Source organism: Pongo abelii, chromosome 15 (genome assembly GCF_028885655.2).
Source record: "Pongo abelii isolate AG06213 chromosome 15, NHGRI_mPonAbe1-v2.0_pri, whole genome shotgun sequence".
Lineage (NCBI taxonomy): Eukaryota > Metazoa > Chordata > Mammalia > Primates > Hominidae > Pongo > Pongo abelii.
The window spans coordinates 110,262,291-110,288,370 of record NC_072000.2 but is presented as its reverse complement, the minus strand read 5'-3'; the positions used below and the strand labels follow the sequence as shown (position 1 = coordinate 110,288,370).

Here is a 26,080-nt window from a genome sequence, read left to right as displayed (position 1 = left end):
CTGGTGGGAGGTAGAACGAGTAGAGGGCAGCTCCTGGAGCTCAGGGAACACGGGAGAGCATCAGAAGGTGAGCAGGGCCGGTGGGAGGTTGGAGAGCAGGGGGCAGCTTCTGCAGTTCAGCCAGCCAGGGCAGAGCAGCTGCAGGTGAACAGGGCCGGTGGGGAGCAGGGGGAGCAGGTGGGCAGCCCCTGGAGCTCAGAGGGCCAGGGAAGATCATCGGTAGGTGAGCAGGGGCTGGTGGGAAGCAGGAGGAGCAAGGGGCAGGCACTGGAGCTCAGAGGACCAGGGCAGAGCCGCCGCAGGTGAGCAGGGCCGGTGGGAGGCAGGACAAGCAGGGCACAGGCACTAGAGATCAGGGCAAGGCAGCCACAGGTGAGCACGGCGGGTAGGAGGCAGCACTCAGCTCCCAGACTTTGGCAGGAGCTGGGTAGTTGCTGGCAGCCCACAGCTGAGGGCTGGTGAAAGCGCAGTGCAGCCTCCTGGTGCAGGGAAGGGAGTGTGAGCCCATCCCTCTGAGCAGTTGGCAAGGGCGAGCTGGGATGGAGAAGGGAAGGTGTTCGAGGGCTCAGGGCTGAGCTCTCAGGCAGGGGCAGGTCTGGCTGCAGGGGGAACGTGTGCTTGAGACCAGGAGGGTCCCAGGGCTGGCCCCAGCAGACCCTGGGCAGGAAGGCCTCTAAGCTGGCGCTCCAGAAGGAACAAGATGGGCTGCCAGGAGCCAGGGCCACTAGCACAATGAAGCTGAGTGGAGGTGGTGCAGGGCAGCGTAGCAGCAGAGGGGAGCCAGAGGGGCCCATTCAGGGCCTGGACAGAGTCGGCCAGAGCCTGTGGTGCAGGTGAGGGGAAGGGGTAGTGAGCGGGGCCCTGGGGCTGAGCAGAGGGGATGGCCTGGCTGAGGGCAGGGCACTTAGCTTCCTCGGAGGTCAGGGGCACACCCGACCTGCAGTGGGACTCCAGGGCCACTGGGCCAGCAGCAGAGAGAAATGGGTCCTCCTTGTGGCCTGGGGGTCCTGGCACCATGCAGGGTGGGGAGGGCCAAGGGCATGTGCAAGGCTACTACTACCTGTACTGGGGGGCCTGGGCTGAGCCCAGCAGGGACCTTGCCGGGGGAAGCTCTGGAGAGAGGGAGGAGGTGGGCTCGTGGCCGAGAAGGCCAGGCCAGGGCTGGGAGGGGGAGGGTGTGCTGACTGAGCCTCCAGAAGTAACGCAGGACACTGGGGAGGCAGGGGGCATCCAGGCACTCAGGGTCCTGACCTGAGCTGGTGCACACTGGGGCTAAGGGGAAAGGAGGGGAGAGGCTGAGGAGGCGGCTCCCAGGGGGCTATTCCAAGGCAGGGGGTTCTGGGGCCCATGGGCTGAAGGGCACCAACCCTATGCAGTGTCTGGCCCCTGTGCTGCACAGAAGACAAGTGCCTTGGAGGGCAGAGGGCAGGCTATGACCAGGGCACTGGGCAAGTCAGGCCCACTCACTAGGGGAGGGCCACGCTGGGGCGGCAGGGTCAGGGGCTTCAGGGGGTTCGGGCAACTCATGAGAAGCCATCTGAGAAGAGTGTCCACTGGTCAAGCCAGGCACCCATAAAAGGCTGGAGTGGGATCGATGGGCATGAGCCGTCCCTGAGGTGGCACCGATGGCCAGAGCTGAGGCCAAGCTAGAGGCCCTGGACTGTGCTGACTCCCGGCAGACACAGAGTGCTGACCTGGCTACCGAGCCCCGCCTCCTAGGCTGCAGGGATGCCTGCAGAAGGGCACCGCAGGGCCACCGGTCCTGCAAGCTTTCTGGGGCAGGCCGGGCCTGACCTTGGCTTTGGGGCAGGGAGGGGGCTAAGGTGAGGCAGGTGGCGCCAGCCAGGTGCACACCCAATGCCCGTGAGCCCAGACACTGGACCCTGCCTGGACCCTCGTGGACAGTTAAGAACCGAGGGGCCTCTGCGCCCTGGGCCCAGCTCTGTCCCACACCGCGGTCACATGGCGCCACCTCTCTTGCAGCCTCCACCAAGGGCCCATCGGTCTTCCCCCTGGCGTCCTGCTCCAGGAGCACCTCTGAGGGCACAGCGGCCCTGGGCTGCCTGGTCAAGGACTACTTCCCCGAACCGGTGACCGTGTCGTGGAACTCAGGCGCCCTGACCAGCGGTGTGCACACCTTCCCGGCTGTCCTACAGTCCTCAGGGCTCTACTCCCTCAGCAGCGTGGTGACCGTGCCCTCCAGCAGCTTGGGCACCCAGACCTACATCTGCAACGTAGATCACAAGCCCAGCAACACCAAGGTGGACAAGAAAGTTGGTGAGAGGCCAGCGCAGGGAGGGAGGGTGTCTGCTGGAAGCCAGGCTCAGCCCTCCTGCCTGGACACACCCCGGCTGTGCAGCCCCAGCCCAGGGCAGCAAGGCAGGCCCCGTCTGTGTCCTCACCCGGAGGCCTCTTCCTGCCCCACTCATGCTCAGGGAGAGGGTCTTCTGGCTTTTTCCACTAGGCTCCAGGCCGGCACAGGCTGGATGCCCCTACCCCAGGCCCTGCGCACAAAGGGGCAGGTGCTGCGCTCAGACCGGCCAAGAGCCATATCCGGGAGGACCCTGCCCCTGACCTAAGCCCACCCCAAAGGCCAAACTCTCCACTCCCTCAGCTCAGACACCTTCTCTCCTCCCAGATCCCAATAACTCCCAATCTTCTCTCTGCAGAGCTCAAAATCCCACATGATGACACAACTCACCCATGCACACCGTGCCCAGGTAAGCCAACCCAGGCCTCGCCCTCCAGCTCAAGGTGGGACAAGAACCCTAGAGTAGCCTGTGTCCAGGGACAGGCCCCAGCAGGGTGCTGACGCGTCCGCCTCCATCCCAGATCCCGGTAACTCCCAGTCTTTTCTCTGCAGAGCCCAAATCTTGTGACACACCTCCCCCGTGCCCACGGTGCCCACGGTGCCCAGGTAAGCCAGCCCAGGCCTCGCCCTCCAGCTCAAGGCAGGACAAGAGCCCGAGAGTAGCCTGATCCAGGGACAGACCCCAGCAGAGTGCTGACGTGTCCGCCTCCATCCCAGATCCCAGTAAGTCCCAATCTTCTCTCTGCAGAGCCCAAATCTTGTGACACACCTCCCACGTGCCCACGGTGCCCAGGTAAGCCAGCTTACCTGCCCAGGTAAGCCAGCCCAGGCCTCGCCCTCCAGCTCAAGGCAGGACAAGAGCCCGAGAGTAGCCTGATCCAGGGACAGACCCCAGCAGAGTGCTGACGTGTCCGCCTCCATCCCAGATCCCAGTAAGTCCCAATCTTCTCTCTGCAGAGCCCAAATCTTGTGACACACCTCCCACGTGCCCACGGTGCCCAGGTAAGCCAGCCCAGGCCTCGCCCTCCAGCTCAAGGCGGGACAGGTGCCCTAGAGTAGCCTGCGTCCAGGGACAGGCCCCAGCCGGTTGCTGACACATCCGACTCCATCTCTTCCTCAGAACCTGAACTCCTGGGGGGACCGTCAGTCTTCCTCTTCCCCCCAAAACCCAAGGACACCCTCATGATCTCCGGGACCCCTGAGGTCACGTGCGTGGTGGTGGACGTGAGCCACGAAGACCCCGAGGTCCAGTTCAGGTGGTACGTGGACGGCGTGGAGGTGCACAATGCCCAGACAAAGCCGCGGGAGGAGCAGTTCAACAGCACATACCGTGTGGTCAGCGTCCTCACCGTCGTGCACCAGGACTGGCTGAACGGCAAGGAGTACAAGTGCAAGGTCTCCAACAAAGCCCTCCCAGCCCCCATCGAGAAAACCATCTCTAAAGCCAAAGGTGGGACCCGCGGAGGGCGAGGGCCACATGGACAGAGGCCGGCTCGGCCCACCCTCTGCCCTGAGAGTGACCGCTGTGCCAACCTCTGTCCCTACAGGGCAGCCCCGAGAGCCGCAGGTGTACACCCTGCCCCCATCCCGGGAGGAGCTGACCAAGAACCAGGTCAGCCTGACCTGCCTGGTCAAAGGCTTCTACCCCAGCGACATCGCCGTGGAGTGGGAGAGCAGCGGGCAGCCGGAGAACAACTACAAGACCATGCCTCCCGTGCTGGACTCCGACGGCACCTTCTTTCTCTACAGCAAGCTCACCGTGGACAAGAGCAGGTGGCAGCAGGGGAACGTCTTCTCATGCTCCGTGATGCATGAGGCTCTGCACAACCACTTCATGCAGAAGAGCCTCTCCCTGTCTCCGGGTAAATGAGTACGACGGCCAGCAAGCCCCCACTCCCCGGGCTCTCGGGGTCGCGCGAGGATGCTTGGCACACACCCCATGTACACACTTCCCAGGCGCCCAGCATGGAAATAAAGCACCCAGCGCTGCCCTGGGCCCCTGAGAGACTGTGATGGTTCTTTCCGTGGGTCAGGCCGAGTCTGAGGCCTGAGTGGCATGAGGGAGGCAGAGCGGGTCCCAGTGTCCCCACACTGGCCCAGGCTGTGCAGGTGTGCCTGGGCCGCCTAGGGTGGGGCTCAGCCAGGGGCTGCCCTCAGCAGGGTGGGGGTTTTGCCAGCGTGGCCCTCCCTCCAGCAGCAGCTGCCCTGGGCTGAGCCACGAGAAGCCCTAGGAGCCCCTGGGGACAGACACACAGCCCCTGCCTCTGTAGGAGACTGTCCTGTTCTGTGAGCTCCCTGTCCTCAGACCCCCGTACCCGCTCGGGAGCATGCCTAGTCCATGTGGGTAGGGACAGGCTCTCCCTCACCCATCTACCCCCATGGCACTAACCCCTGGCAGATCTGCCCAGCCTCGAACCCACATGGGGACACAACCGACTCCTGGGGACATGCACTCTCGGGCCCTATGGAGGGACTGGTCCAGATGCCCACACACACTCAGCCCAGACCCGTTAAACAAACCCAGCACTGAGGTTGGCCGGCCACACGGCCACCACACACACACGTGCACGCCTCACACACGGACCCTCACCCGGTCGACTTGCACAGCACCCAGACCAGAGCAAGGTCCTCGCACACGTGAGCACTCCTCGGACACAGGCCCCCACGAGCCCCACGCAGCACCTCAAGGCCCACGAGCCACTCAGCAGCTTCTCCACATGCTGACCAGCTCACACAAACCCAGCCCTCCTCTCACAAGGGTGCCCCTGCAGCCACCACACACACACAGGCCCCCACACACAGGGGAACACACGCCATGTCGCATCCCTGGCTCTGGCCCACTTCCCAATACCGCCCTTCCCTGCAGCTGAGGTCACATGAGGGGGGAGCTTCACATCCTCCTGCCCTCTGGGCCTCAGGGAGGGACACGGGAGACGGGGAGTGGGTCCTGCTGAGGGCCAGGTCGCTATCTAGGGCCGGGTGTCTGGCTGAGGGGAGGTGGGCAGCTGTGGGGAGCTGACCTCAGGACACTGTTGGCCCATCCCGGCCGGGCCCTACATCCTGGGTCCCGCCACAGAGGGAATCACCCCCAGAGGCCCGAGCCCAGTGGGACACAGCACTGACCACCCCCTTCCTGTCCAGAGCTGCAACTGGAGGAGAGCTGTGCGGAGGCGCAGGATGGGGAGCTGGACGGGCTGTGGACGACCATCACCATCTTCATCACACTCTTCCTGCTAAGCGTGTGCTACAGTGCCACCGTCACCTTCTTCAAGGTCGGCCACACGTTGTCCCCAGCTGTCCTTAACATTGTCCCTCATGCTGTCACGCACTGTCCCTGACACTGTCCCCAGGCTGTCCCCACCTGTCCCTGACGCTGTCCCCCACGCTCTCACAAACTGTCCCTGACACTGTCCCCCACGCTGTACCCACCTGTCCAACAGTGTCCCCCATGCTGTCCCCACCTGTCCCTGATGCTGTCCCCCCATGCTGTCCCCACCTGTCCCTGATGCTGTACCCCACACCGTCACAAACTGTCCCTGACACAGTCCCCTACGCTGTCCCCACCTGTCCCTGAAGCTGTCCCCCATGCTGTCCCCAGCTGTCCTTGACACTGTACCCCACACTGTCATAAACTGTCCGTGACATTGTCTCCCACGCTGTACCCACCTGTTCAACAGTGTCCACCATGCTGTCTCCACATGCCCCTGATGCTGTCCCCCATCCCTGACACTGTCCCCCACACTGTCTCCACCTGTCCCCAACACTGTCCCCCACGCTGTCTCCTCCTCTCCCTTATGCTGTCCCCAACTGTCCCTTACACTGTCCCCCATGCTGTCCCCACCAGTCCCCAACACTGTCCCCCACACTCTCCCCACCAGTCCCCAACACTGTCCCCCACGCTGTCCCCTCCTGTCCCCAACACTGTCCCCCACACTGTCTCCTCCTCTCCCTCATGCTGTCCCCACCTGTCCCTTACACTGTCCCCCACACTATCCCCACCTGTCCCCAACACTGTCCCCCACACTGTCCCCACCAGTCCCCGACAGTGTACCCATGCTATCCCCACCTGTCACCAATGCTGTCCCCCACACTGTCCCCTCCTTTCCCCAAATGTCCCCCATGCTGTTTCCTCCACAACACTGTCCCTCCTGTCCCCGACACTGTCCTCCAAGCTGTCTTCTCCTGTCTCCTCCTATCCCTGACACTGTCCCCCAGGCTGCCCCTTCCTGTCCCCAACAATATCCCCCACACTGTTTTCACCTGTACCTGACCCTGTCCCCCATGCTGTCTTCTCCTGTCTCCTCCCATCCCTGACACTGTCCCCCATACTGTCCCTACCTGTCCCCGACACTGTCCCCCACGCTGTCCTCTCCTGTCCCCAAAACTATCCCCCATGGTGTCCCCTCCTGTCCCTGACACTGTCCCCCATGCTTTCCCCTCCTGTCCCTGACACTGTCCCTCATGCTGTCCCCACCTGTTCCTGGCACTGTCCCCCATGCTGTCCCCTCCTGTCCCCCACACTGTCCGCCATGCTGTCTCCTCCTGTCTTTGACACTGTCCCCCATGCTGTCCCCTCCTGTCCCCAACACTGTCCCCCGTGCTGTCACCACCTGTCCCCGGCACTGTCCCCCATGCTGTCCCCACCTGATCCTGACACTGTCCCCCATGCTGTCCCCTCCTGTCCCCTACACTGTCCCCCATACTGTCTCCTCCTGTCTTTGACACTCTCCCCCACTCTGTCCCCTACAGTCCCTGACACTGTCTCCCATGCTTTCCCCCCTGTATGCAAAACTGTCCCCCATGCTGTCTCCTCCTGTTCCTGACACTGTCCCCCACACTGTCCCCACCCCTCCCTGACACTGTCCCCTATGCTGTCCCCACCTGTTCCTAACACTGTTGCCCACACTGTCCCCACCTGTCCCCAACACTTTCCCCCACGCTGTTCCCACGTGTCCCCAACGTTGTCCCCCATGCTGTCCCCACCTCTCCCTGACACTGTCCCCCACGCTGTCCCCACCTCTCCCTGACACTGTCCCCCACGCTGTCCTCACCTGTCCCTGACACTCTCTTCCACGCTGTCCTCACCTGTCCCCAACACTCTCCTCCATGCTGTCCTCACCTGTCCCTGAGACTCTCTTCCACGCTGTCCTCACCTGTCCCCAACACTCTCCTCCATGCTGTCCCCACCTCTCCCTGACACTGTCCCCTGTGCTGTCCCCACCTGATGCTGTCTTCTGTGCTGTCCACACGCTGCTGCTGCCCTGGCTCTGCTCTCCATGTCCAGGCCTCAGAGCAGGCAGTGGTGAGGCCCTGGCAGGTGGGTGGCCTGAAGGGCGGATGGGGCTCGGGGGCAGGGCTGTGGCCTCGTCACCCCTGTGCTGTGCCTTGCCTACAGGTGAAGTGGATCTTCTCCTCGGTGGTGGACCTGAAGCAGACCATCGTCCCCGACTACAGGAACATGATCAGGCAGGGGGCCTAGGGCCACCCTCTGCGGGGTGTCCAGGGCCGCCCAGACCCCACACAGGAGCCGTGGGCCATGCTCAGCCACCACCCAGGCCACACCTGCCCCCTGACCTCACCGCCCTCAACCCCATGGCTCTCTGGCCTCGCAGTCGCCCTCTGACCCCTGACACGCCCCCCTTCCAGACCCTGTGCATAGCAGGTCTAGCCCAGACCTCCGCTGCTTGGTGCATGCAGGGCGCTGGGGGCCAGGTGTCCCCTCAGCAGGACGTCCCTGCCCTCCGGACCGCCAGGTGCTCACACAAAAGGAGGCAGCAACCGGCATCCCAGGCCCCCACCCAGGCAGGAGCTGGCCCTGGAGCCAACCCCGTCCACGCCAGCCTCCTGAACACAGGCGTGGTTTCCAGATGGTGAGTGGGAGCATCAGCTGCCAAGGTAGGGAAGCCACAGCACCACCAGGCCCTGCTGGGGAGGCTTCGGAGAGCTGCGAAGGCTCACTCAGACGGCCTTCCTCCCAGCCCGCAGCCAGCCAGCCTCCATTCCGGGCACTCCCGTGAACTCCTGACGACAGGAATGAGGTTGTTCTGATTTCAAGCAAAGAACGCTGCTCTCTGGCTCCTTGGAACAGAGTCTCGGTGCCCGCACCACCCCTTGGCTGCCTGCCCACTCTGCTGGATTCTCTGGTGGAACTCTACCCGCAGGGACAGCCAGCCCCAGAGTCTGCACTGGGGAGAGAAGGGGCCAGGCCCAGGACACTGCCACCTCCCACCCACTCCAGTCCACCGAGATCACTCGGAGACGAGCCTGGGCCACGTGGCCACTGCAGGAGCCCCACAGTGCAAGGGTGAGGATAGCCCAAGGAAGGGGTGGGTATCTGCCCAGACAGGCCTCCCACAGAAGGCTGGTGACCAGGTCCCAGGCGGGCAAGACTCAGCCTTGGTGGGGCCTGAGGACAGAGGAGGCCCAGGAGCATCTGAGAGAGAGGTGGAGGGACACCAGGAGAGCCAGGAGCCTGGACACAGCCAGAACTCATCACAGAGGCTGGCGTTCAGCCCCAGGTCTCGTGCAGCAGGAACAAGCAGCCACTCTGGGGGCACCGAGTGGAGAGGCAAGACGACAAAGAGGGTGCCCGTGTTCTTGCGAAAGCGGGGCTGCTGGCCACGAGTGCTGGACAGAGACCCCCACGCTCTGCTGCCCCCGTCACACCGTTCCGTGAATGTCCTGCAGAATCCACAGACAGGAAGGGAAGCTCGAGCGGGAGTGCGGCAAGCGCCTGCCTCGGCCGTCAGGGAGGACTCCCGGGCTCACTCGAAGGAGGTGCCACCATTTCAGCTTTGGTAGCTTTTCTTCTTCTTTTAAATTTTCTAAAGCTCATTAACTGTCTTTAATGTTTCTTTTTTGATGGCAATAAAATATCCTTTTTAAGTCTTGTACTTCGTGATGGGAGCCGCCTTCCTGTGTCCACGCGTCTCCTGCCCCCGGTGGGAAGCACAGTCAGGAGGAGGCTGGTCGAGCTGCACCTCAGGGGCTCCCTGCACACGCCCCCTGCCTCCTGCAGCCACACGCATTGCCCAAGCGGCCCTCCCTGGCTCCTATCGCTACATGGACCCCAGGGGCTTCTCCTCTTTTCTACATGGATGCAGTTTCTCCTCCTGCTGGGCACGGTGCTGCCGGCCCTGGTCACTCTGTGGGGGGCAGGGCTTCCAGGGAAAGCTGGGTTGAGGCTGGGAGCTGGCTCAGGCTGGCCAGGCAGAGCCACACAGAGGGCCTTCCAGAATCAAGAGATGGGTGTCAGATCTGTGTGCATCAGCTCAGGACCACGGCGGGGCGGCTCACAGAGCAGACATGGATCCTCCCAGGCCTAGAGACCAGGAATCTGAGATCAGGGTGCGGGCAGGGCTGGTTTCTCTCAAGCCCTCTCTCCTTGGCTTGTAGACACCGTCTCCTCCCTGGTGGTCACATGGCCATCCCTCTGTGTGCCCGTGTCCTAAGCTTCTCTTCTTAGAAGAACACATCGGATTAGATTAGTGACCTCATATGAACTTAATGACTTCTGTAAAGACCCCATCTCCAAATACACTCACATTGTGAGGCCAGCGATTAAGACTTCAATATATGAATTTGTAGGGGCCACAATTTAACCCATCACAGTCCATACTCTGGCCCCCCAAAATTCATGTTCTTCTCACATGCAAAATACATTCATCCTGTCTCAGCATCCCCCTGGGCACTTGGTCATGCAGCAAGGACGGATTTTCCACACAAATAACTGTTGCAACAGAAGAAAGAGTCCGGCATGACCTGGACTCACCTTCATCTGTGCGGAGGCCACAGCCTTGTAAAGGGAGGTGGTAGAGGGAGCAGGGAGGGGGCTCGGAGCTCAGTCGTCGGGGAAGGGAAAAGTTGCCCAGTGCTGGTCAGCGTCCCCGGGATGGGGCCTGCTGTGTCCTTGCTGGCCACTGTTGAGGTCAGGATTCCGTCCTCCCAGAGCCTGGAGACACAGGCCCCATCCTTACCAGTGGGGACACTTCAGGGAGCAGCTCTCAAGTCTTGAGAAAGACCCTCCTGGGTCACAGGAAATGCACAGACATTGGGAACGGACAGAAGGACGTGTGGTTGCAGCCCTTTCAGCAGATACCCTGAGAAAGGGAGGTCGGGGTTGGTCCAAACGGTCAGTTCTGGTGCACGGAGCTTTCTCAGACAGGTGTTGACGGGTCAGGGGTCGGCCTAGGGGTGCGGCCAGAAGCTGTTAGAAACTGTTAGTGTCTGCACACGTCTTTACAAGCCAAGGTTGAGGCCGAGTGGAGAGGCTCCAAGGAGCCTGGCTGGAACTCAGCAAGGACAGGGTCTTGTTACTGCGGTGGCCGGGCTGGGAAATGCCATCGGAGCTGCCTGTGGCAGGAGAGAGACCATCTCACCCAGGAAAGAGGAGTGGTTGGATTCGTTTGTGTGGCATTGAGCAGCTGGAGCTTCACCAAACACAGAGTTGGGGATGAAATCCCCAGACTCCAGGCCCTGCCGTGCCGTGGGAGGGCTCGCCGCTGGAGGGTGGGCTCCAGGGGGCCTGGCCTGAACTGGGTGCTGAAGCCCAGCCCTTTAACTCTCAGGACACGCTGCTGCAGCCCCGCGGGGGGTGAGGGAGACAGCACCTGGGGTGTAGGGCGGGCAGCTGCTGCATCACCGGCTCTATCCTAAGCCCAAGGATGGCGTCCCAGAGATGCAGGAGAGCTTTGTCCAGAGAGGGTGCCAGCCTTCAGGACAGGGCCTGCTGGACAGGTCTCCACCCTCTGCCCTTCAAGGGGCCCTACGGGCCTCCAGGTGCTCTGGTGGGGTGGGCTCCAGTCCACTGTCTGAGGATGGACGGCCTGGCCAGGATAAAGAAAAGAAACCCAGGGCAGTGCTGGGCTCCGGATCAGTCCGTGCACTGAGGAGGCTGAGTGGGGAAGAAGCAGATGCTCCCTGCAGCTCCTGCCCCCTGCAGGGCCTGGCGCCTGGACCAGCTTCCCTTGGGGAAATTGAGCCCCTCTCTGAGCCACCCGGGCCCCACATCCCCCTTTCCACCTGGGACTGAGCATCCTCCAGAGGGCCGGCCCTCCTGCGGGAACACCATGCCCAGCCCCAGGACCCTCCCTCAACTCTCCAGCAAGGCTGCACTGTGGGCGACCCTTGCACATACCCCAGCAGTCCGTGCTGTGATGTAACATGACGTGGTGTGACGTGGATGTAATGTGGCGTGATGTGACAGGACATGGTGTGATGTTGTGTGATGTGGTAAGACAGTGTGATATCCGAGGGGTGATGTGATGTGGTGCAACATGGTATAATGTCCCTGGTGTGAGGTGGTGTTGGACATGGTGTGATGTGGTGTGACAGAGTGTGACATCCCTGGTGTGATGTGGTATGATGACGTGTAACAGGCTGTGACATAGTGTGGTGTGGTGTGGCATGTGATGTGGTGTGACACAATGTGATGTGGTGTGATGTGGTGTGATGTGGCATGACATAAGGTTATGTGGCATAACATCCGTGGTGTGATGGGCTGTGATGTGATGTGACACAATTTGATGTGGTTGTTGTGGTGTGACATAAGGCGATGTGGCAAACATCCCTGGTGTGATGGGGTATAACGTAGTTTGACATGGTGTGACATAATGTGACGTGGTGTGATGGGATGTGACATCTCTCATGTGATGGGGTATGATGTAGTCTTACATGGTGTGACATAATGTGATGTAATGGGGTGTGACATCCCTGGTGTGATGGGGTGTGATGTGGTGTGATGGGGTATGATGTAGTGTTACATGGTGTGACATGTGATGTGGTGTGATGGGGTGTGACATCCCTGGTGTGATGGGGTGTGATGTGGTGTGACAATGTGATGTGGTGTGATGGGGTATGATGTAGTGTGATGTGGTATCACATAACGTGATGTGGTGTGATATCCCTGGTGTGAAGGGGTGTGATGCGGTGTGACATGGTATGACATACTGTGATGGGGTGTGCATCCCTGGTGTGATGTGGCATGACATAAGGTGATGTGGCATAACATCCCTGGTGTGACGTAGGATGATGTGGTGTGACATTCCTGGTGCGACTCCTGTGCTGTGACATTTGTGGTCACGCCAGGATACACAGGTCCCTGTGGCCAAGGGAAGGGGGAGAATGGAACCATCTGAGCATGTTGACCTGGAGGAACTGGTGGCCCTTGAGTCCACGAAGCCCACCCTGCCAGGTGTCCCTGACCCACACGACCCAAGTGGGCTTGCAGAGCAGCAAGCAGGACTCTGGTTAGACAGGAGGAAGGATGCCACCACGTGGCCTTGTGAAGAGACACAGAGCGAGGCTGTGACCTCAGTGTCCACCCAGCACAGGGTGCTGCTGAAGCCCCTCCTGTCCTCCCATCAGGGGTCCCAGAGCAAGGCCCGAGGCAGGCTGAAGAGAGGGGCAGAGGGAGGATGCTGGGGAGGCAGGGGTGAGGGGAGTGAGAGCCCAGGTTTCAGCTGAGCCCCTGCACAGGGAAGGAGCCTAGCCGAACACCCATCTCCCCACACACTCCCAACCCTGCCTCTGCCCGACCACCTCCCAGAGGGCACCTCGAACCCTCTGCTACCCACACTCAGCAAGGGGTGTGGTGTCCCCACCGAGCCCAGCCACTGAGGCTCGTTACAGCCATGCCTGGGCCCACCACGCCCATGGCCAAGCTCCCTGCTCACACGGCAGGACAGGGCCAGGCCTGGAGGAGACAGAACATCAGTCCCATGGCCAAGCTCCCTGCTCACACGGCAGGACAGGGCCAGGCCTGCAGGAGACAGAACATCAGTCCCATGGCCAAGCTCCCTGCTCACAGGGCAGGACAGGGCCAGGCCTGCAGGAGACAGAACATCAGTCCCATGGCCAAGCTCCCTGCTCACACGGCAGGACAGGGCCAGGCCTGCAGGAGACAGAACATCAGTCCCATGGCCAAGCTCCCTGCTCACACGGCAGGACAGGGCCAGGCCTGGAGGAGACAGAACATCAGTCCCATGGCCAAGCTCTCTGCTCACACGGCAGGACAGGGCCAGGCCTGCAGGAGACAGAACATCAGTCCCATGGCCAAGCTCTTTGCTCACAGGGCAGGACAGGGCCAGGCCTGGAGGAGACAGAACATCAGTCCCATGGCCAAGCTCCCTGCTCACACGGCAGGACAGGGCCAGGCCTGCAGGAGACAGAACATCAGTCCCATGGCCAAGCTCTCTGCTCACAGGGCAGGGCTGGGCTTGGAGGAGACAGAACGCACCGTCTGGCATGGTACTCAGGCTGCACATGCCTGCCATTCATGGGGGCCACGTGACACACACGTGTACTCTCACGGTCCTCACACACGGACACACGCGCTTGCAACCCCAGCACCCACCCTGCACACACAGGCACAGGCTCCCCGGGTGGGTCACAGCCTCACGCCGTGAGCCGTTCCATATGCCAGGCCCTTCACCCACGTTCCCGTCCCCGGTGCTAGCTGTTGAGCCACGGTCTTCTCTGTGGATCCCTCCCAGCCCACTCAGCACAATGGACATGCTCTCTCCCATACAGAGACTGCACCGGCCTCTTCCCCACAGCACCCACATCTGGCCGTCTCCCAGCAAACCGGGACCACCACGGGCAGGGACCACCCCACACCTGACACCAGACAGAGTCACACTACGTCCTGCTTCAATATCAAAAAGGGGAAAAGCTGGAGGAGGGGAAAGATGAAAGAGAAAAAAGCAAGAGGGGAGGGTCACATTCTTGTGAGGCTTTGATTACAGTTCACTGAGCCCCCACGTTGCATGAAAAGGAGGGGTGGAGGGAGCAATTACGCGTTCGCCTTGTGCTCACTAAATCTGCACTTTATAAGAAAATAAACAGTAGAGGAAGAAGTCAAATATGCATTCGTCTCAGGGGCAGGAGGGACGATTTTCTTGTCTCATTTTGTCCCATGTGATGAAGACCAGTCTGTTAATTTATGTTGTCAGGGTGAGGGAAGCCACCTGGGGAGACCTGGCCTATCTGCTGCTGCTATCAGTTTGGAAACAAAAGGAAAGGCATGACTTTTTCTTTTTTTTTTTTTTTCATGAGTCAGCTTCCCACCTCAACTGTTCCTTTTGGAATAGTGAGTTTGGGGTCCTGAGATTTTATTTTCCTTTCACAATGCTCAACGTCGCACCCTCACTATTCAGGAGAGCTGGTCCAACCCAGACCCCTGCCATCCCTGGACGCTTTTCAAATACGTGCTGCAGTCTCTGACACTCTCTCACCATTATAGAAACTGAGGCCTTGGTGAGCCTGCGGCCCCTGCTCATGGGGACAATGCCAGGCTAAAACTAGCATTTCTGACCCAAAAGCTCCTGTTCCTTTCACTCACCCCACACCAGCTCTTTGAGTCCAGAGCTTTGTCCTTGCCTCAGTTCTACCCTTAGGAAGAGGGGCACAACCCAGCCACCAACATATCACACCCTGAGAGGGTGCCAGGAGCCCAGAGATGTTTGGAGAGCACAGAAGCCCTGGAAGCTCTGTGAAGATGCTGCACATTTCTCTGTTCAACAGATGCTCACCAGGTGGCCACTGGCAGAGATGCCACGTGGCATGGAGCTCGCCTTGTCCAACAGGACAGGTGTGGGGTTGGGAGGCCTTCCCAGGGCACTCCGTGAAGCAGAGCTGTGGGGAAACGTTGGGGCCAACCTCAGATCTCCCCGTCAACACCGGGTCTCCTGCCCTCCCGGGCCACAGAAAACTAAGCTCCCTGGATACCAAGGCTGGGTGGGGCCATGGGGAACAAGAAATCACAACGAGTTAAAAGATCATTTTTTAAAACTATTATGATCATGACTCACATAAACATATGACGACACATTTCAGAGATGCTCTTTCTCTCATTAATTAAGGTGTTGCAGCCAGTCCAAAGTGGAATTCTAAGTACTACACTTACATAATTGATTCAGGAATGCTAAAAGGAGTTCATAGATAGATGGAAAACTGGCCTCTTCCCTGGGAGGTGAGGAGGAATTCATTGTCCTTCCAAAGATGAGAACTTGAATTTCTACCAATTCAAAGAGTTTTTGCCTTGCTATCAATTGTGCACAACTTAGAGCAGTGGTTCCCACCATTTTTGGCACCAGGAACCAGTTCCATGGAAGACAATTTTTCCACAGACCAGGATCGGGGGATGGTTTGGGAACAAAGCTTTTCCACCTCAGATCATTAGGCATTAGGGTGTCATGAGGAGTGTGCAACACAGATGCTGGGAATGTGCAGCTCGCAATAGGGTTCGCTCCCATGAGAATCTAATGCTGCCACTGATCTCACAGGAGGTGGAGCTCGGGCAGTAATGCTCACACACCCCTCACCTCCTGCTATGTGGACCAGTTCCTAACGGGCCATGAGCCGATTCCAGTGCATGACCCAGGGGTTGGGGACCCCTGGCTTGTAGAGGTGTAAAATAGTTCAAAGGAAATAAAAGATGCAGAGTTCCATAGAATGAAATAACCTGGAAGAGTGTACAAGACGATGCCTTGCTTTCCATGGAAGGCACCTGGTAATCCTTTGGTCCCTTTCAGTTTTTCTCAATGTTTCCTATAAACATATGTAACTGATTGACATGAACAGATCCATAATATAAAGAGGACCCCTGTAAACCAATGAGAAAAAAAATTCAAATAATTCAATGAGGAATAGGAAAGAGAATTGAACAGATGTTTTACAGAAGATATCCAAATAGCCATTGAACATATGAAAAGATGTTCAACCACACTAGTCAACAGGGAAATGAAAATGAAAAACCACATGAGAGAAAGTAGTTCTGATTCCAATAATGCTGGAGCAGCTAATATCAGACTAGCCCTTTGGCAGATGGCAATTATAAACACTGGAAAAGCTGTAAGCACACACAACACCCACTCACACCAATTGCAGGCACTGGAACATGACCACAAGTAGGCAAACACTAGTAAGGATTATTCCGTGAAATATTCGTCTGGAGTCACACCCCAGGGCATGGAATGGGTGCAGCCAGATTTCAAGCAGGAAACTGCAGCCCTCCTGGTGAGGAGTGGGATGCAGGGCTGCATTTTCAGAGCAGCTGGAAATGAAGAGAAGATGTCCGTAAAGGAGAAGGTCACCGAAGGGAAACCCCACAATCTGCAAGTAACCTCCACTGAAACCTCTGGCTGATCGCTTAGGTGTGCATGGGTAGGGAAAACTCCAAAGGGCCCAGCAGAAAGCAACACCTGTAAGGTCGAGAGAACTGAGATTCCAGCTACTGCCAACTGCCAGGCAGACAGACTTGGGAGTTTGAGTCAACTCAAGCTAACTGCTTGCTAACACTGAAAAAAACAATTAATGCCCTGTTAAGGAAGAATGCAAAACCCATAGCCTGTACCACATGTTATCAACAACATCAGGTGCACATCCAAAATTACCAGGTATGCAAAGAAATATGAAAATGTGATCCATAGTCAAAAGAAAAAGGGATCAATGGAGATCAATTCCAAGATGACCTAGATGCAGATACAGTTATCAGACAAGGACTTTAAAGAAGTTATGTTAAATATGTTCAAAGACTTAAAGGAAAATATGGTTATCATGACTGACTAGATGAGGTATCTCCATAAAAAACTGAAAATAGTTACAAGAACTGAATGAAAATTCTAGAACTAAAAGCATGATTCTGAAATGAAAAACATCATTTGACCAGGCCCAGTGGCTCATGCCTGTAATCCTAGCACTTTGGGAGGCCAACAAGGAAGGATCACTTGATCTCAGGAGTTTGAGACCAGCCTGGGCAACATGATGATACCCCATCTCTATTTTATTAAAAAAGAAAAGACAGAGAAAAACATTACCCAAGTTTAATAACAGATTGGAGAAGACTTAAGAAGGAACTGAAAACTTAAAGATGCATCAATAGAATATATCAATTCTTTTTAATCCAATCCAAAGAAGACAGAGAAAAATACTAAAAAATGAAAAGAGACTCATCCTGCTGGACAAGGCAAAGGATTCTAAAACATGGGAAACTGGAGTCCAGAGGGGGATGTAATACTTCCATGGGAAAGGTCCACCCTAAGCTATATGCAAATGTACCTGCGTAGGCTGCTGTGGTGGGCTGATGGCATCTCCCTGGCCAAATGTATGCCCACCTGGAACCTCAGAATGTGACCTTATTTGGAAATAGGGTCTTTACAAATTAGGTTAAGGACTTGAGATGATATCATTCTAAATTTTGGATGGATCCCAAGTCCAAGGACTGGTGTCCTCATAAGAGGAGAGGACACAGATACACATGGAGGTAAGCCATATGATGACAAAGGAGAAGATGAGGGGTATGTCAGGAGCCACCTGTGTTTGTCCATTTGCATTACTATAAAGAAATACCTGAGGCTGAGTGACTTATAAAGGAAAGAGGTTGAATTGGCTCACAGTTCTGCAGGCTGTATAGGAAGCATGGTGCCAGCATCTGCTTCTGGCAAGGACCTCAGGAAACTTACAATCATAGCAGAAGGTGAAGGGAGAGCAGGTATGCCACATGGCAAGAATGGGAGCAAGTGGTTGAGGGGGACTCCAGACTTAAACAACTAGACTCTGTGTGTGAGCTGACTGGGGGAGAATTCACTCATCACTAAGGGGATGATGCTAAATCATTCATGAGGGATCTGCCCCCTTGATCTAATCACCTTCTAGAGGCCCCACCTCCAACACTGGGAATCATATTACAACATGAGATTTGGAGGGGACAAATATATAAACCATATCCTTCCACCCCTGGCCCCCCAAATCTCATGTCCTTCTCATGTCGCAAAATACAATCATGCCTCAACAGTCCCCCAAAGTCTTACCTCATTCCAGAATCAACCCAAATTTCCCAAGTCCCAAGTCTCATCTGAAGATGCGTCCCTTCCACCTATCAGCCTATGAAATCAAAGACAAATTGACTCCCAAAATACAATGAGAGTGCAGACATTGGGGTAAACATTCCCATTCCACAAGAGAGAAGTTGGCAAAAAGAAAGGATCTACATGCCCCATACAGGTCCGAAATCCAGCAGGGCGGTTATTAAATCTTAAAGCTCCAAGGTAATCTCCTTTGACTGCATGTCCCATATCCAGGGCACACTGGTGCAGGGGGTGGGCTCCCAAGGCCTTGGACAACTCTACCCCTGTGGCTTTGGAGGATGTGGCCCCTGTGGTTTCTCTCACATGACAGAGTTGAGTGCCTGTGGCTTTTCCAGATTCAGGGTGCAAACTGCCAGTGGATCTACCATTCTGGGGTCTGGAGGACAGTGGCCCCCTTCCCACAGCTCCACTAGGCAGTGCCCTGGTGGGGACATTATATGGGGGTTCAACCCCACATTCTCTCTGGCACTGCTCTAGTAGAGGTTCTCTGTGAGGGCTCCATGCTGGCAGGAGGCTTCTGTCTGGGCACCTGGGCTTTCTCATACATTTCTGAAATCTAGAGGGAAGATGCCAAGCCTCCTTCACTCGTGTATTCTGGGGGCCTACAAGCTTAACACCAGGTAGAAGTCACCAAAGCTTATAGTGGCTTGCACTCTCCAAAGAAGCACCCTAAGCTATACTTGGGGCCCTTTGAGCCAAGGCTGGAGCCAGAGCAGCCAGGATGTGGAGAGCAGTGTCCCAAGGCTGCACAGGCAGCAGTGGCCATGGGCATGGCCCACAAAACCATCCTTTCCTCCTTGGCCTCTGGGCCTGTGATGGGAAAGACCACCTCAGAGATTTCTGAAATGCCTTCAAGGCCTTCTTCCCTTTGTTCTGGATATGAGCACTTACCTCCCTTTTAGTTATGCTAATCTCTCTAGCAAGTGGCTGCTCCATAGCCTACTTACATTTCTCTCCTGAAAATACCTTTTCTTTTCTACCACATGGCCAGGCTGTGAATTCTCCAAAACTTTTTATGCTCTGCTTCCCTTTGTTGATGAAAAAAGCCAGATTCTATAAAACACTTGACGAGATTGATTCTGAGCCAAATGTGAGAGCCATGAACCGTGGCATAGCCTCAAAAGGTCCTGAGAACACGTGTGCAAGGTGGTTGGGTTGCGGATTGGTTTTATGTTTTAGAAAGACATGGGACATCAATCAATATATGTAAAGTATACATTGGTTCGGTTTGGAATGGCAGGACAATTCAAAGTGGGGAATTCCAAATCATAGGTGGATTTGAAGATTTTGATTGGCAATTGGCTGAAAAAGTTAAATTATCTAAAAAGTTGAAGCCAGCAAAAAGCAATGCTTAAGATAAAGTGCGTTGTGGAAGCTGAGGTTCTTGTTATGTAGATGAAGCCTCCAGGTTCCAGAGAGAAGAGATGGTCAATGTCTCTTATCAGAACCTCAAAGGTGCCAGACTCTTGGATAAATCTCTCCTGAATCAGGAAGAGACCTGGAAAGGGAAAAAGATTCTCTACAGAATATAAATTTCCTCCACAAGAGACGACTTTGCAGGGCCATTCCAAAATGTGTCAGAGAAACATATTCTGGGATAAAATAATTTCCTTCCATGCCAGCCACCTGTCATGTGATGCTATACCAGAGTCAGGTTGGAATTTCATACCTTATTGCTACAAAGAGTCAGCTTTGTCAGTCTTCAGCTCCCTGTTTTAATGTTAACACTGGTCAGCTGAGCCTAAACTCCAACAGGGAGAGGGTAGAGTGAGGGACCCCAAACCACCCTCCCCTGCCTGTCATGGTCTGAACTGGTTTTCCAGGTTTCTTTGGAATCCCCTCGGATTCGCATTTTATTTTTTCGTTTACACCTTTTAAATATAAGTTCCAACTTTAAGTCATTTCTTTGCTCCCATATCTTACCATCGACTGTAAGAAGCAACCAGGTCACATCTTAGAAATCTCTGCTTAGAAATGTCTTCCACAGATGCCCTAAGTCATCACTCTTAAGGTCAAACTTCCACAGATCCCTAGGGCATGAACACAATGCAGCCAAGTTGTTTCTTAGGATTTAACAAGGGTGACCTTTACTCCAGTTCCCAATAAGTTCCTCATTTCCATCTGAGATTTCACCAGCCTGGCTTTCACAGTCCATATGTCTATCAGCATTTTGGTGACAACCATTTAATCAGTCTCTAAGAAATTCCAAACTTTCCCTCATCTTCCTGTCTTCTTCTGAGTCCTCCAAATTCTTCTAACTTCTCTGCCTGTTACCTAATTCCAAAGCTGCTTGCACATTTTCAGGTATCTTTATAGCAATGGTCCACTCCTCAATACCAATTTTCTATGTTAGTTTGTGTTACTAGAAAAAAAAATACATCAGGCTAGTAATTTACAAAGAAAAGAGGTTTAGGTGGGGCACTGTGCCTCACACCTGTAATCCTAGCATTTTGGGAGGCAGAGCCAGGAGGATAACTTGAGCTCAGAAATTTGAGACCAGCCTGGGCAACATAGTGAGAACTTGTCTTGAAAAGACAAGAAGAAGGGAAGGGCGGGGGAGGGCGGAAGGGCAGAAGGGCAGGGCAGGACAGAAGGGAAGGGAAGGAAAGGCAGAAGAGAAGGAAGGAAGGGAGGTTTAATTAGCTCATATTTCTGCAGGCCATTCCGGAAACATGTCCCTGGCATCTGCTTCTGGTGAGGCCTCAGGGAGATTGCAATCACGGCAGAAGGTGAAGGGGAAGCAGGAATGTCACATGGCAAGAGGGAGCAAGAGAAGAGAAGTGGCACATCCCAGACTTTTAAACAACCAGCTGTCACATGGACTAACTGAGGGAGAACTCACTCATCACCTGGGGGATGGTGCTAAACCATTCATGAGCGGTCCAGCCCCATGATCTAATAACCTCCCTCCAGGCCCCACCTCCAACACTGGGATTAACATCTCAACATCAAATGTGGAGGGACACACCCAAACCATTTCACCACAGGAGGCTGGAAGAGGTGGAGGGTCCTCCCCTGGAGCACTCAGAGTCAGCCACCAACACCTTGATCTCAGATTCCTGACTTCCAGAACTCTGAAAAAATTTTTGTTGTTTTAAGCCACATTTGTGATATTTTGTTATGGCAGCCACAGCACGGATATAGCTGGTAACAGAGTTCTTTAGCCTCCAAAATACAAGCCTGGGGTAAATAACTATTGAATTTGGCCACATGGAAATCAGGAAGAATGTAATAAGCATCATCGATGGACGGGATGACACGGGAGATCGTGGCAAGTTTAAAGCTAATTGGAATTTGGCGACCAAAAAATCCTGTCTTGCAAATTGCCAGGAAATTGCCAAGAAAACCTTTGGAAAACATGGTTAAAGATGGAGAAACCCGGATGACTCCCTGGTTTCTAAAGAGGTGCTTAGGCACTTAAGTGAGACTGACGAGACTTCACACTGTACCCTTCAGAAGGGCGGACACTCACGAGATCGTCAACCGCGGCTCCCTGGCTGGGAGGCAGACACAGAGCTGGAGGCGGTGGCCACAAACTAGGATGGCAGAGAGGCGTCAGCATCAGGACTTGCGGGAGGCCCTGGGAAGGAACAGGCAGCGGTGGGGCCTGGACAGCCCTGGGGAAAGGAAGTTACTTGGAGGAGACCAGGGCCTTGCATTTGGGCCAAAACCAAGGACAAGACATCAGCTGGTCCCAGGGAACTCTGGAGCCCACCACACCACCATGGGTGCAGGGGCCTGACAACCCAACAGAGGGCTATGGGCACTGGGCACCAGCCGGTGGGGAGTCTGAAGGCTGCTGCCCAGCCACACATGTCCTGGTACTGAACAAAGGGTTCAAGAGGCACCTGGAGCCCCGCCCTCCTCAGAGCAGCCTCTTAGCCTCAGCTGGTATTGGCCCCTGGTCACCCCACATGCCCTGACAGTGGGGCCTGGCCTCAGAAAGGGGCCCCTCCATTTATATTTTCTACCTGATCCTTGACACAGTGCTAACACCAAAGACCAAACCCTAATCTTGGTTCACATACTCTGCAAAGAAATGACTAAGACAAGTTCTTCCGGAGGTCAGTTTTAGAACATGTGTATTCTAAGTTAATTCTGACTTATCTCTGTGCACCAAGAAAACTATCTGCACATCTGTAGTAAAATGTGAAGGTACCTTCATTTTGTTTGTACACTAAACTTTTAAGAAATATCTCACTTTTTAAAACTTGGTTTTGTGTTTTGTATGCTTATAATATTTTCCATAATAGATCATTTTAATGATGAAGTCTGAATCTTCTGACAGAATGCAGATCAATGGATTCCTAGCCATCAGGGAGGTGCTGATTGCAAAGGGGCCTGGTGGAATTTTGGAGACATTCTACATCTTCTTGCAACTGTTCGTCTGGATTATGGTGGTGGTTGCATGACTGTGCATTTGTTGAAACTCACATGTAACAGGATGGATTATACTGAATGTAAACTACACTTGAGTAAATATGACTTTTAAAACTTTAAAAATTTGGGGGGTGGTTCACTGCCCCGGCTCCAAGCCCCCTGGCCATGCTGCCTGGTCAGCCCACCCCCATCCCTGCCAGCGCTTGCCTCCAGTGTCCCAACAGCCTCCTGAACCCCTGGGCTGCTCTAAACCCTCAGGAGCGCAGCCATGCGGGAACAGTTGGATGGAGATGGGAAGCCCGAGACTCGTGCCACACCACGTCCTCCCGCCCCCACCAGCCACACACAGATGTCAAAGCAGCCCTCTCCTCGCACACGCTGCTCCCACCCACCCTGGCATGGCCATTCCAGGCCTGGGGTAGGAAGGCAGACGCTCCCCCTGCCCCCAGACACAAGCATTCCTGCACACACACCCCAGCACACACACACACTCACATGCACACACTGACACACACGGGTGTGTACAGCTGAGACACAGCCCGTTCCCAGGCAGTCCAGCCCCCATCACTGAGGGAAAGGGGCAGCACTGTGGGGCCACAGGAGGAGCAGCTGGACACAGAGCCGGGCGCTGGCGAAGGCCCAGGCCACTGAGGGAGGCTGCCGGCATGGCTGGGCGTGGGGCCCAAAGAGGGCAGGAGGGGCCGTAGGCACTGTGCCTATTGGGCCTACCTGGGCACACGCTGGGCAGGAGAGGAACAGCCCAGCCCCTCAGACAGGAAGGGGTGGGGGCAGGGGCCATTTCTGGAGGCCAGGGCAGGGCCAGCGCCCCAAGGAAAAGCAGAGCAGGGTGAGAACGGACCTGGGGCTCAGAGCTGAGCAGGCCTGGTGGGCCCCAGCAGGGAGACACAGAGGACTGGGAATCTCAAGGCTGGCAGAGGCCAGAGATGGAACCCCAGCTGGGAAGCCGTCCTCCTTCCTGGAGGCCCACCCTGCCCAGCCCCTGCAGCCCAGCACAGCTTGGGGCATTGGATAGAACCGGGAGAGAGCAGGCCGGGCACTGAGGCCCCTGCCCCAAATGCCCACAGCCTGGGGAAAATGAGCAGGTACATGGGAGGGGCAAGTGGATCCCCAGGCACACCCACACAGTGCACACAGCCTCACTGAGGCCGGAGGGGCAGGAGGCTCGCCACCCCTGCTGTGGTTTCTCTCCTAATCTCACCCTGGGTTTCTCCCACACTTGATGCAGGTGATATTTCGCTGAGATTGTGGACTAAGAGTTGGTGCTGGAAGGGGTTAGCCATCGTGAAGATGTTGCTATGGGATGCAGGGATTTTGCATGTGAGAAGGACATGATTATGGGGGGAGCGGAGGGAAAACTGTTGTGGGTTAAAATGTGTCCCCTATAAATTCATGTGTTCAAGTCCTAACCCCCAGGACCACAGAACGTGACCGTGTTTGGAAACAGTCTTTGCAGGTGCGATCAAGTTCAGATGAGGTCACCCTGGAGTAGGGCAAGCCTCTGATCCAATATGACTGCTGTCCTCATGAAAAGGGGGAATCTGGGCACAGACAGCACGTGGAGAGAACCGCCTGTGAAGATGGCGCTGCTTCCACAAGCCAAGAGCAGCAGAGACGGCCAGCAATGCCCAGCAGCAAGGAGAGAGCCTGGGACAGAGTCTCCATGACACAGAGGAGCCAGCCCCACCGAGGACTCCATCCCAGATGCCCGGACTCCAGAACCAGGACAGAATAAACGTCTGTTGTTTCATCTGTTGTTTAAGCCACGCAGTCTGGGGTGCTGTGTTGCCAGGGCCTCAGCTAACGATACGAGTGTTGTCCTGAGCTGCCATCCCCACAGGCTGCAGGAGGCCTCCCTGCCCCAGCCCAGCGCAGTCTCCCCAGCCCCCTGGGTATGCCATGGGCAGTGGGGGGCCCCTCACTCCGTCCTCCCCCAGCCTGGGAGGTTGAGCCCATTATGAGCTCCATGTAACCAAGGTGAAGCCAGAGCCAGAGGCTGGGAGCCGATTGGGAGCCTGCGGCTGGAGGATGGATTTCCCCAGGGACCCACACGTGCACCTCCACCTGTCTCCTGGACATTCTCTCTGAGGGCAGGGTTGGTGCCAGCTCAGGGATCCAGCAGGGTCACAAGGGCAGGCCAGGTCCTTGTGGAGAGCACATTTAGTGGGAGGGACATGATTTCCCTTCAAAGTGTCCATTCTAGACGTTTCTCGTTCCATGCTGGACGCTTCCTGTTCCATGCTGGACGCATCCCGTTCCACGCTGGACGCTTTCCGTTCCACGCTGGACGCTTCCCGTTCCACGCTGGACGCTTCCCTTTCCACGCTGGACGCTTCCCGTTCCACGCTGGATGCTTCCCGTTCCACGCTGGATGCTTCCCGTTCCATTCTGGATGTTTCCTGTTCCATGCTGGACGTTTCCTGTTCCACGCTGGATGCTTCCCGTTCCATTCTGGATGTTTCCTGTTCCATGCTGGACGTTTCCTGTTCCACTCTGGATGCTTCCTGCTCCATGCTGGATGCTTCCTTTTCCATGCCGGACGTTTCTTGTTCCACTCTGGATGCTTCTGTTACATTCTGGATGCTTCCTGTTACATTCTGGATGCTTCCTGTTCCATGCCGGATGCTTCCTGTTCCACTCTGGATGCTTCCTGTTCCACTCTGGATGCTTCCTGTTACATTCTGGATGCTTCCTGTTCCATGCTGGACGTTTCTTGTTCCACTCTGGATGCTTCCTATTCCACTCTGGATGCTTCCTGTTCCATGCTGGACGTTTCCTGTTCCATGCTGGATGCTTCCTGTTACATCCTGGATGCTTCCTGTTCCATACTGGACGTTTCTTGTTCGACTCTGGATGCTTCCAGTTCCATTCTGGACGCTTCCTGTTCCATGCTGGATGCTTCCTTTTCCATTCCGGATACTTCCTATTCCATTCTGGACACTTCCTGTGTGACACCTCCTCGGGCTTTCTGTCTGCCCAGTCCCTCTGGCCTCATCCCGTCCTCCGCTACCTCCCACCTCCACGTTCGTCCTTGCCCAGCTGCTCCATCTCTCTCGAGCTTCGACCTGGCAAGGTCCCTCCTGATCTCAGTCCAGGCTCCCCCAGCACAGGTAGGAGCCTTGCACCTGCCCTTGGACCTCCCCACCCTGCATGGTGTCAGCATCTCCCGGGCCCCAGGGAGGCCCCATTTCTCTCTCTGCTTGTAGTCTAGTGGCCCTGGAGTCCCACTGCAACTCAGGTGTGCCCCTGATCTCTGAGGAAGCTAAATGCCCTGCCCTCAGACAGGCCATCGCCCCTGCTCAGCCCCAGGGCCCTGCCCCCTACCCCTTCCCCTCACCTACACCACAGGCTCTGGCCAACTCTGCCCAGGCCCTGAATGGGACCCTCTGGCTCCCCTCTGCTGCTACACTTCCATGCACCACCTCCACTCAGTTTCAGTGTGTTCCTCCACCTGTCCCACATCCTCTCGGCCCCCAGGAGCAGAGCTGGTGGCCCTGGCTCCTGG

The 26,080-nt window shown here is 56.2% G+C and overlaps 2 gene segments (V, D, J or C); both read left to right on the top strand.

The window, feature by feature from the left end:
- The window catches only part of LOC100937468 (Ig alpha-1 chain C region-like), a 189,317-nt gene that overhangs the window by 120,856 nt on the left and 42,381 nt on the right, over positions 1–26,080 (top strand).
- LOC129049954 (immunoglobulin heavy constant gamma 3-like) lies at positions 1,803–8,082 on the top strand (the record flags this gene model as incomplete). The annotated part of the segment is given in 9 exon segments: positions 1,803–2,277; positions 2,670–2,720; positions 2,864–2,917; positions 3,060–3,104; positions 3,269–3,313; positions 3,432–3,761; positions 3,859–4,173; positions 5,453–5,583; positions 7,707–8,082. Coding segments are annotated over 9 exon segments (1,530 nt in total), but the record flags the coding sequence as incomplete, so codon positions are not given.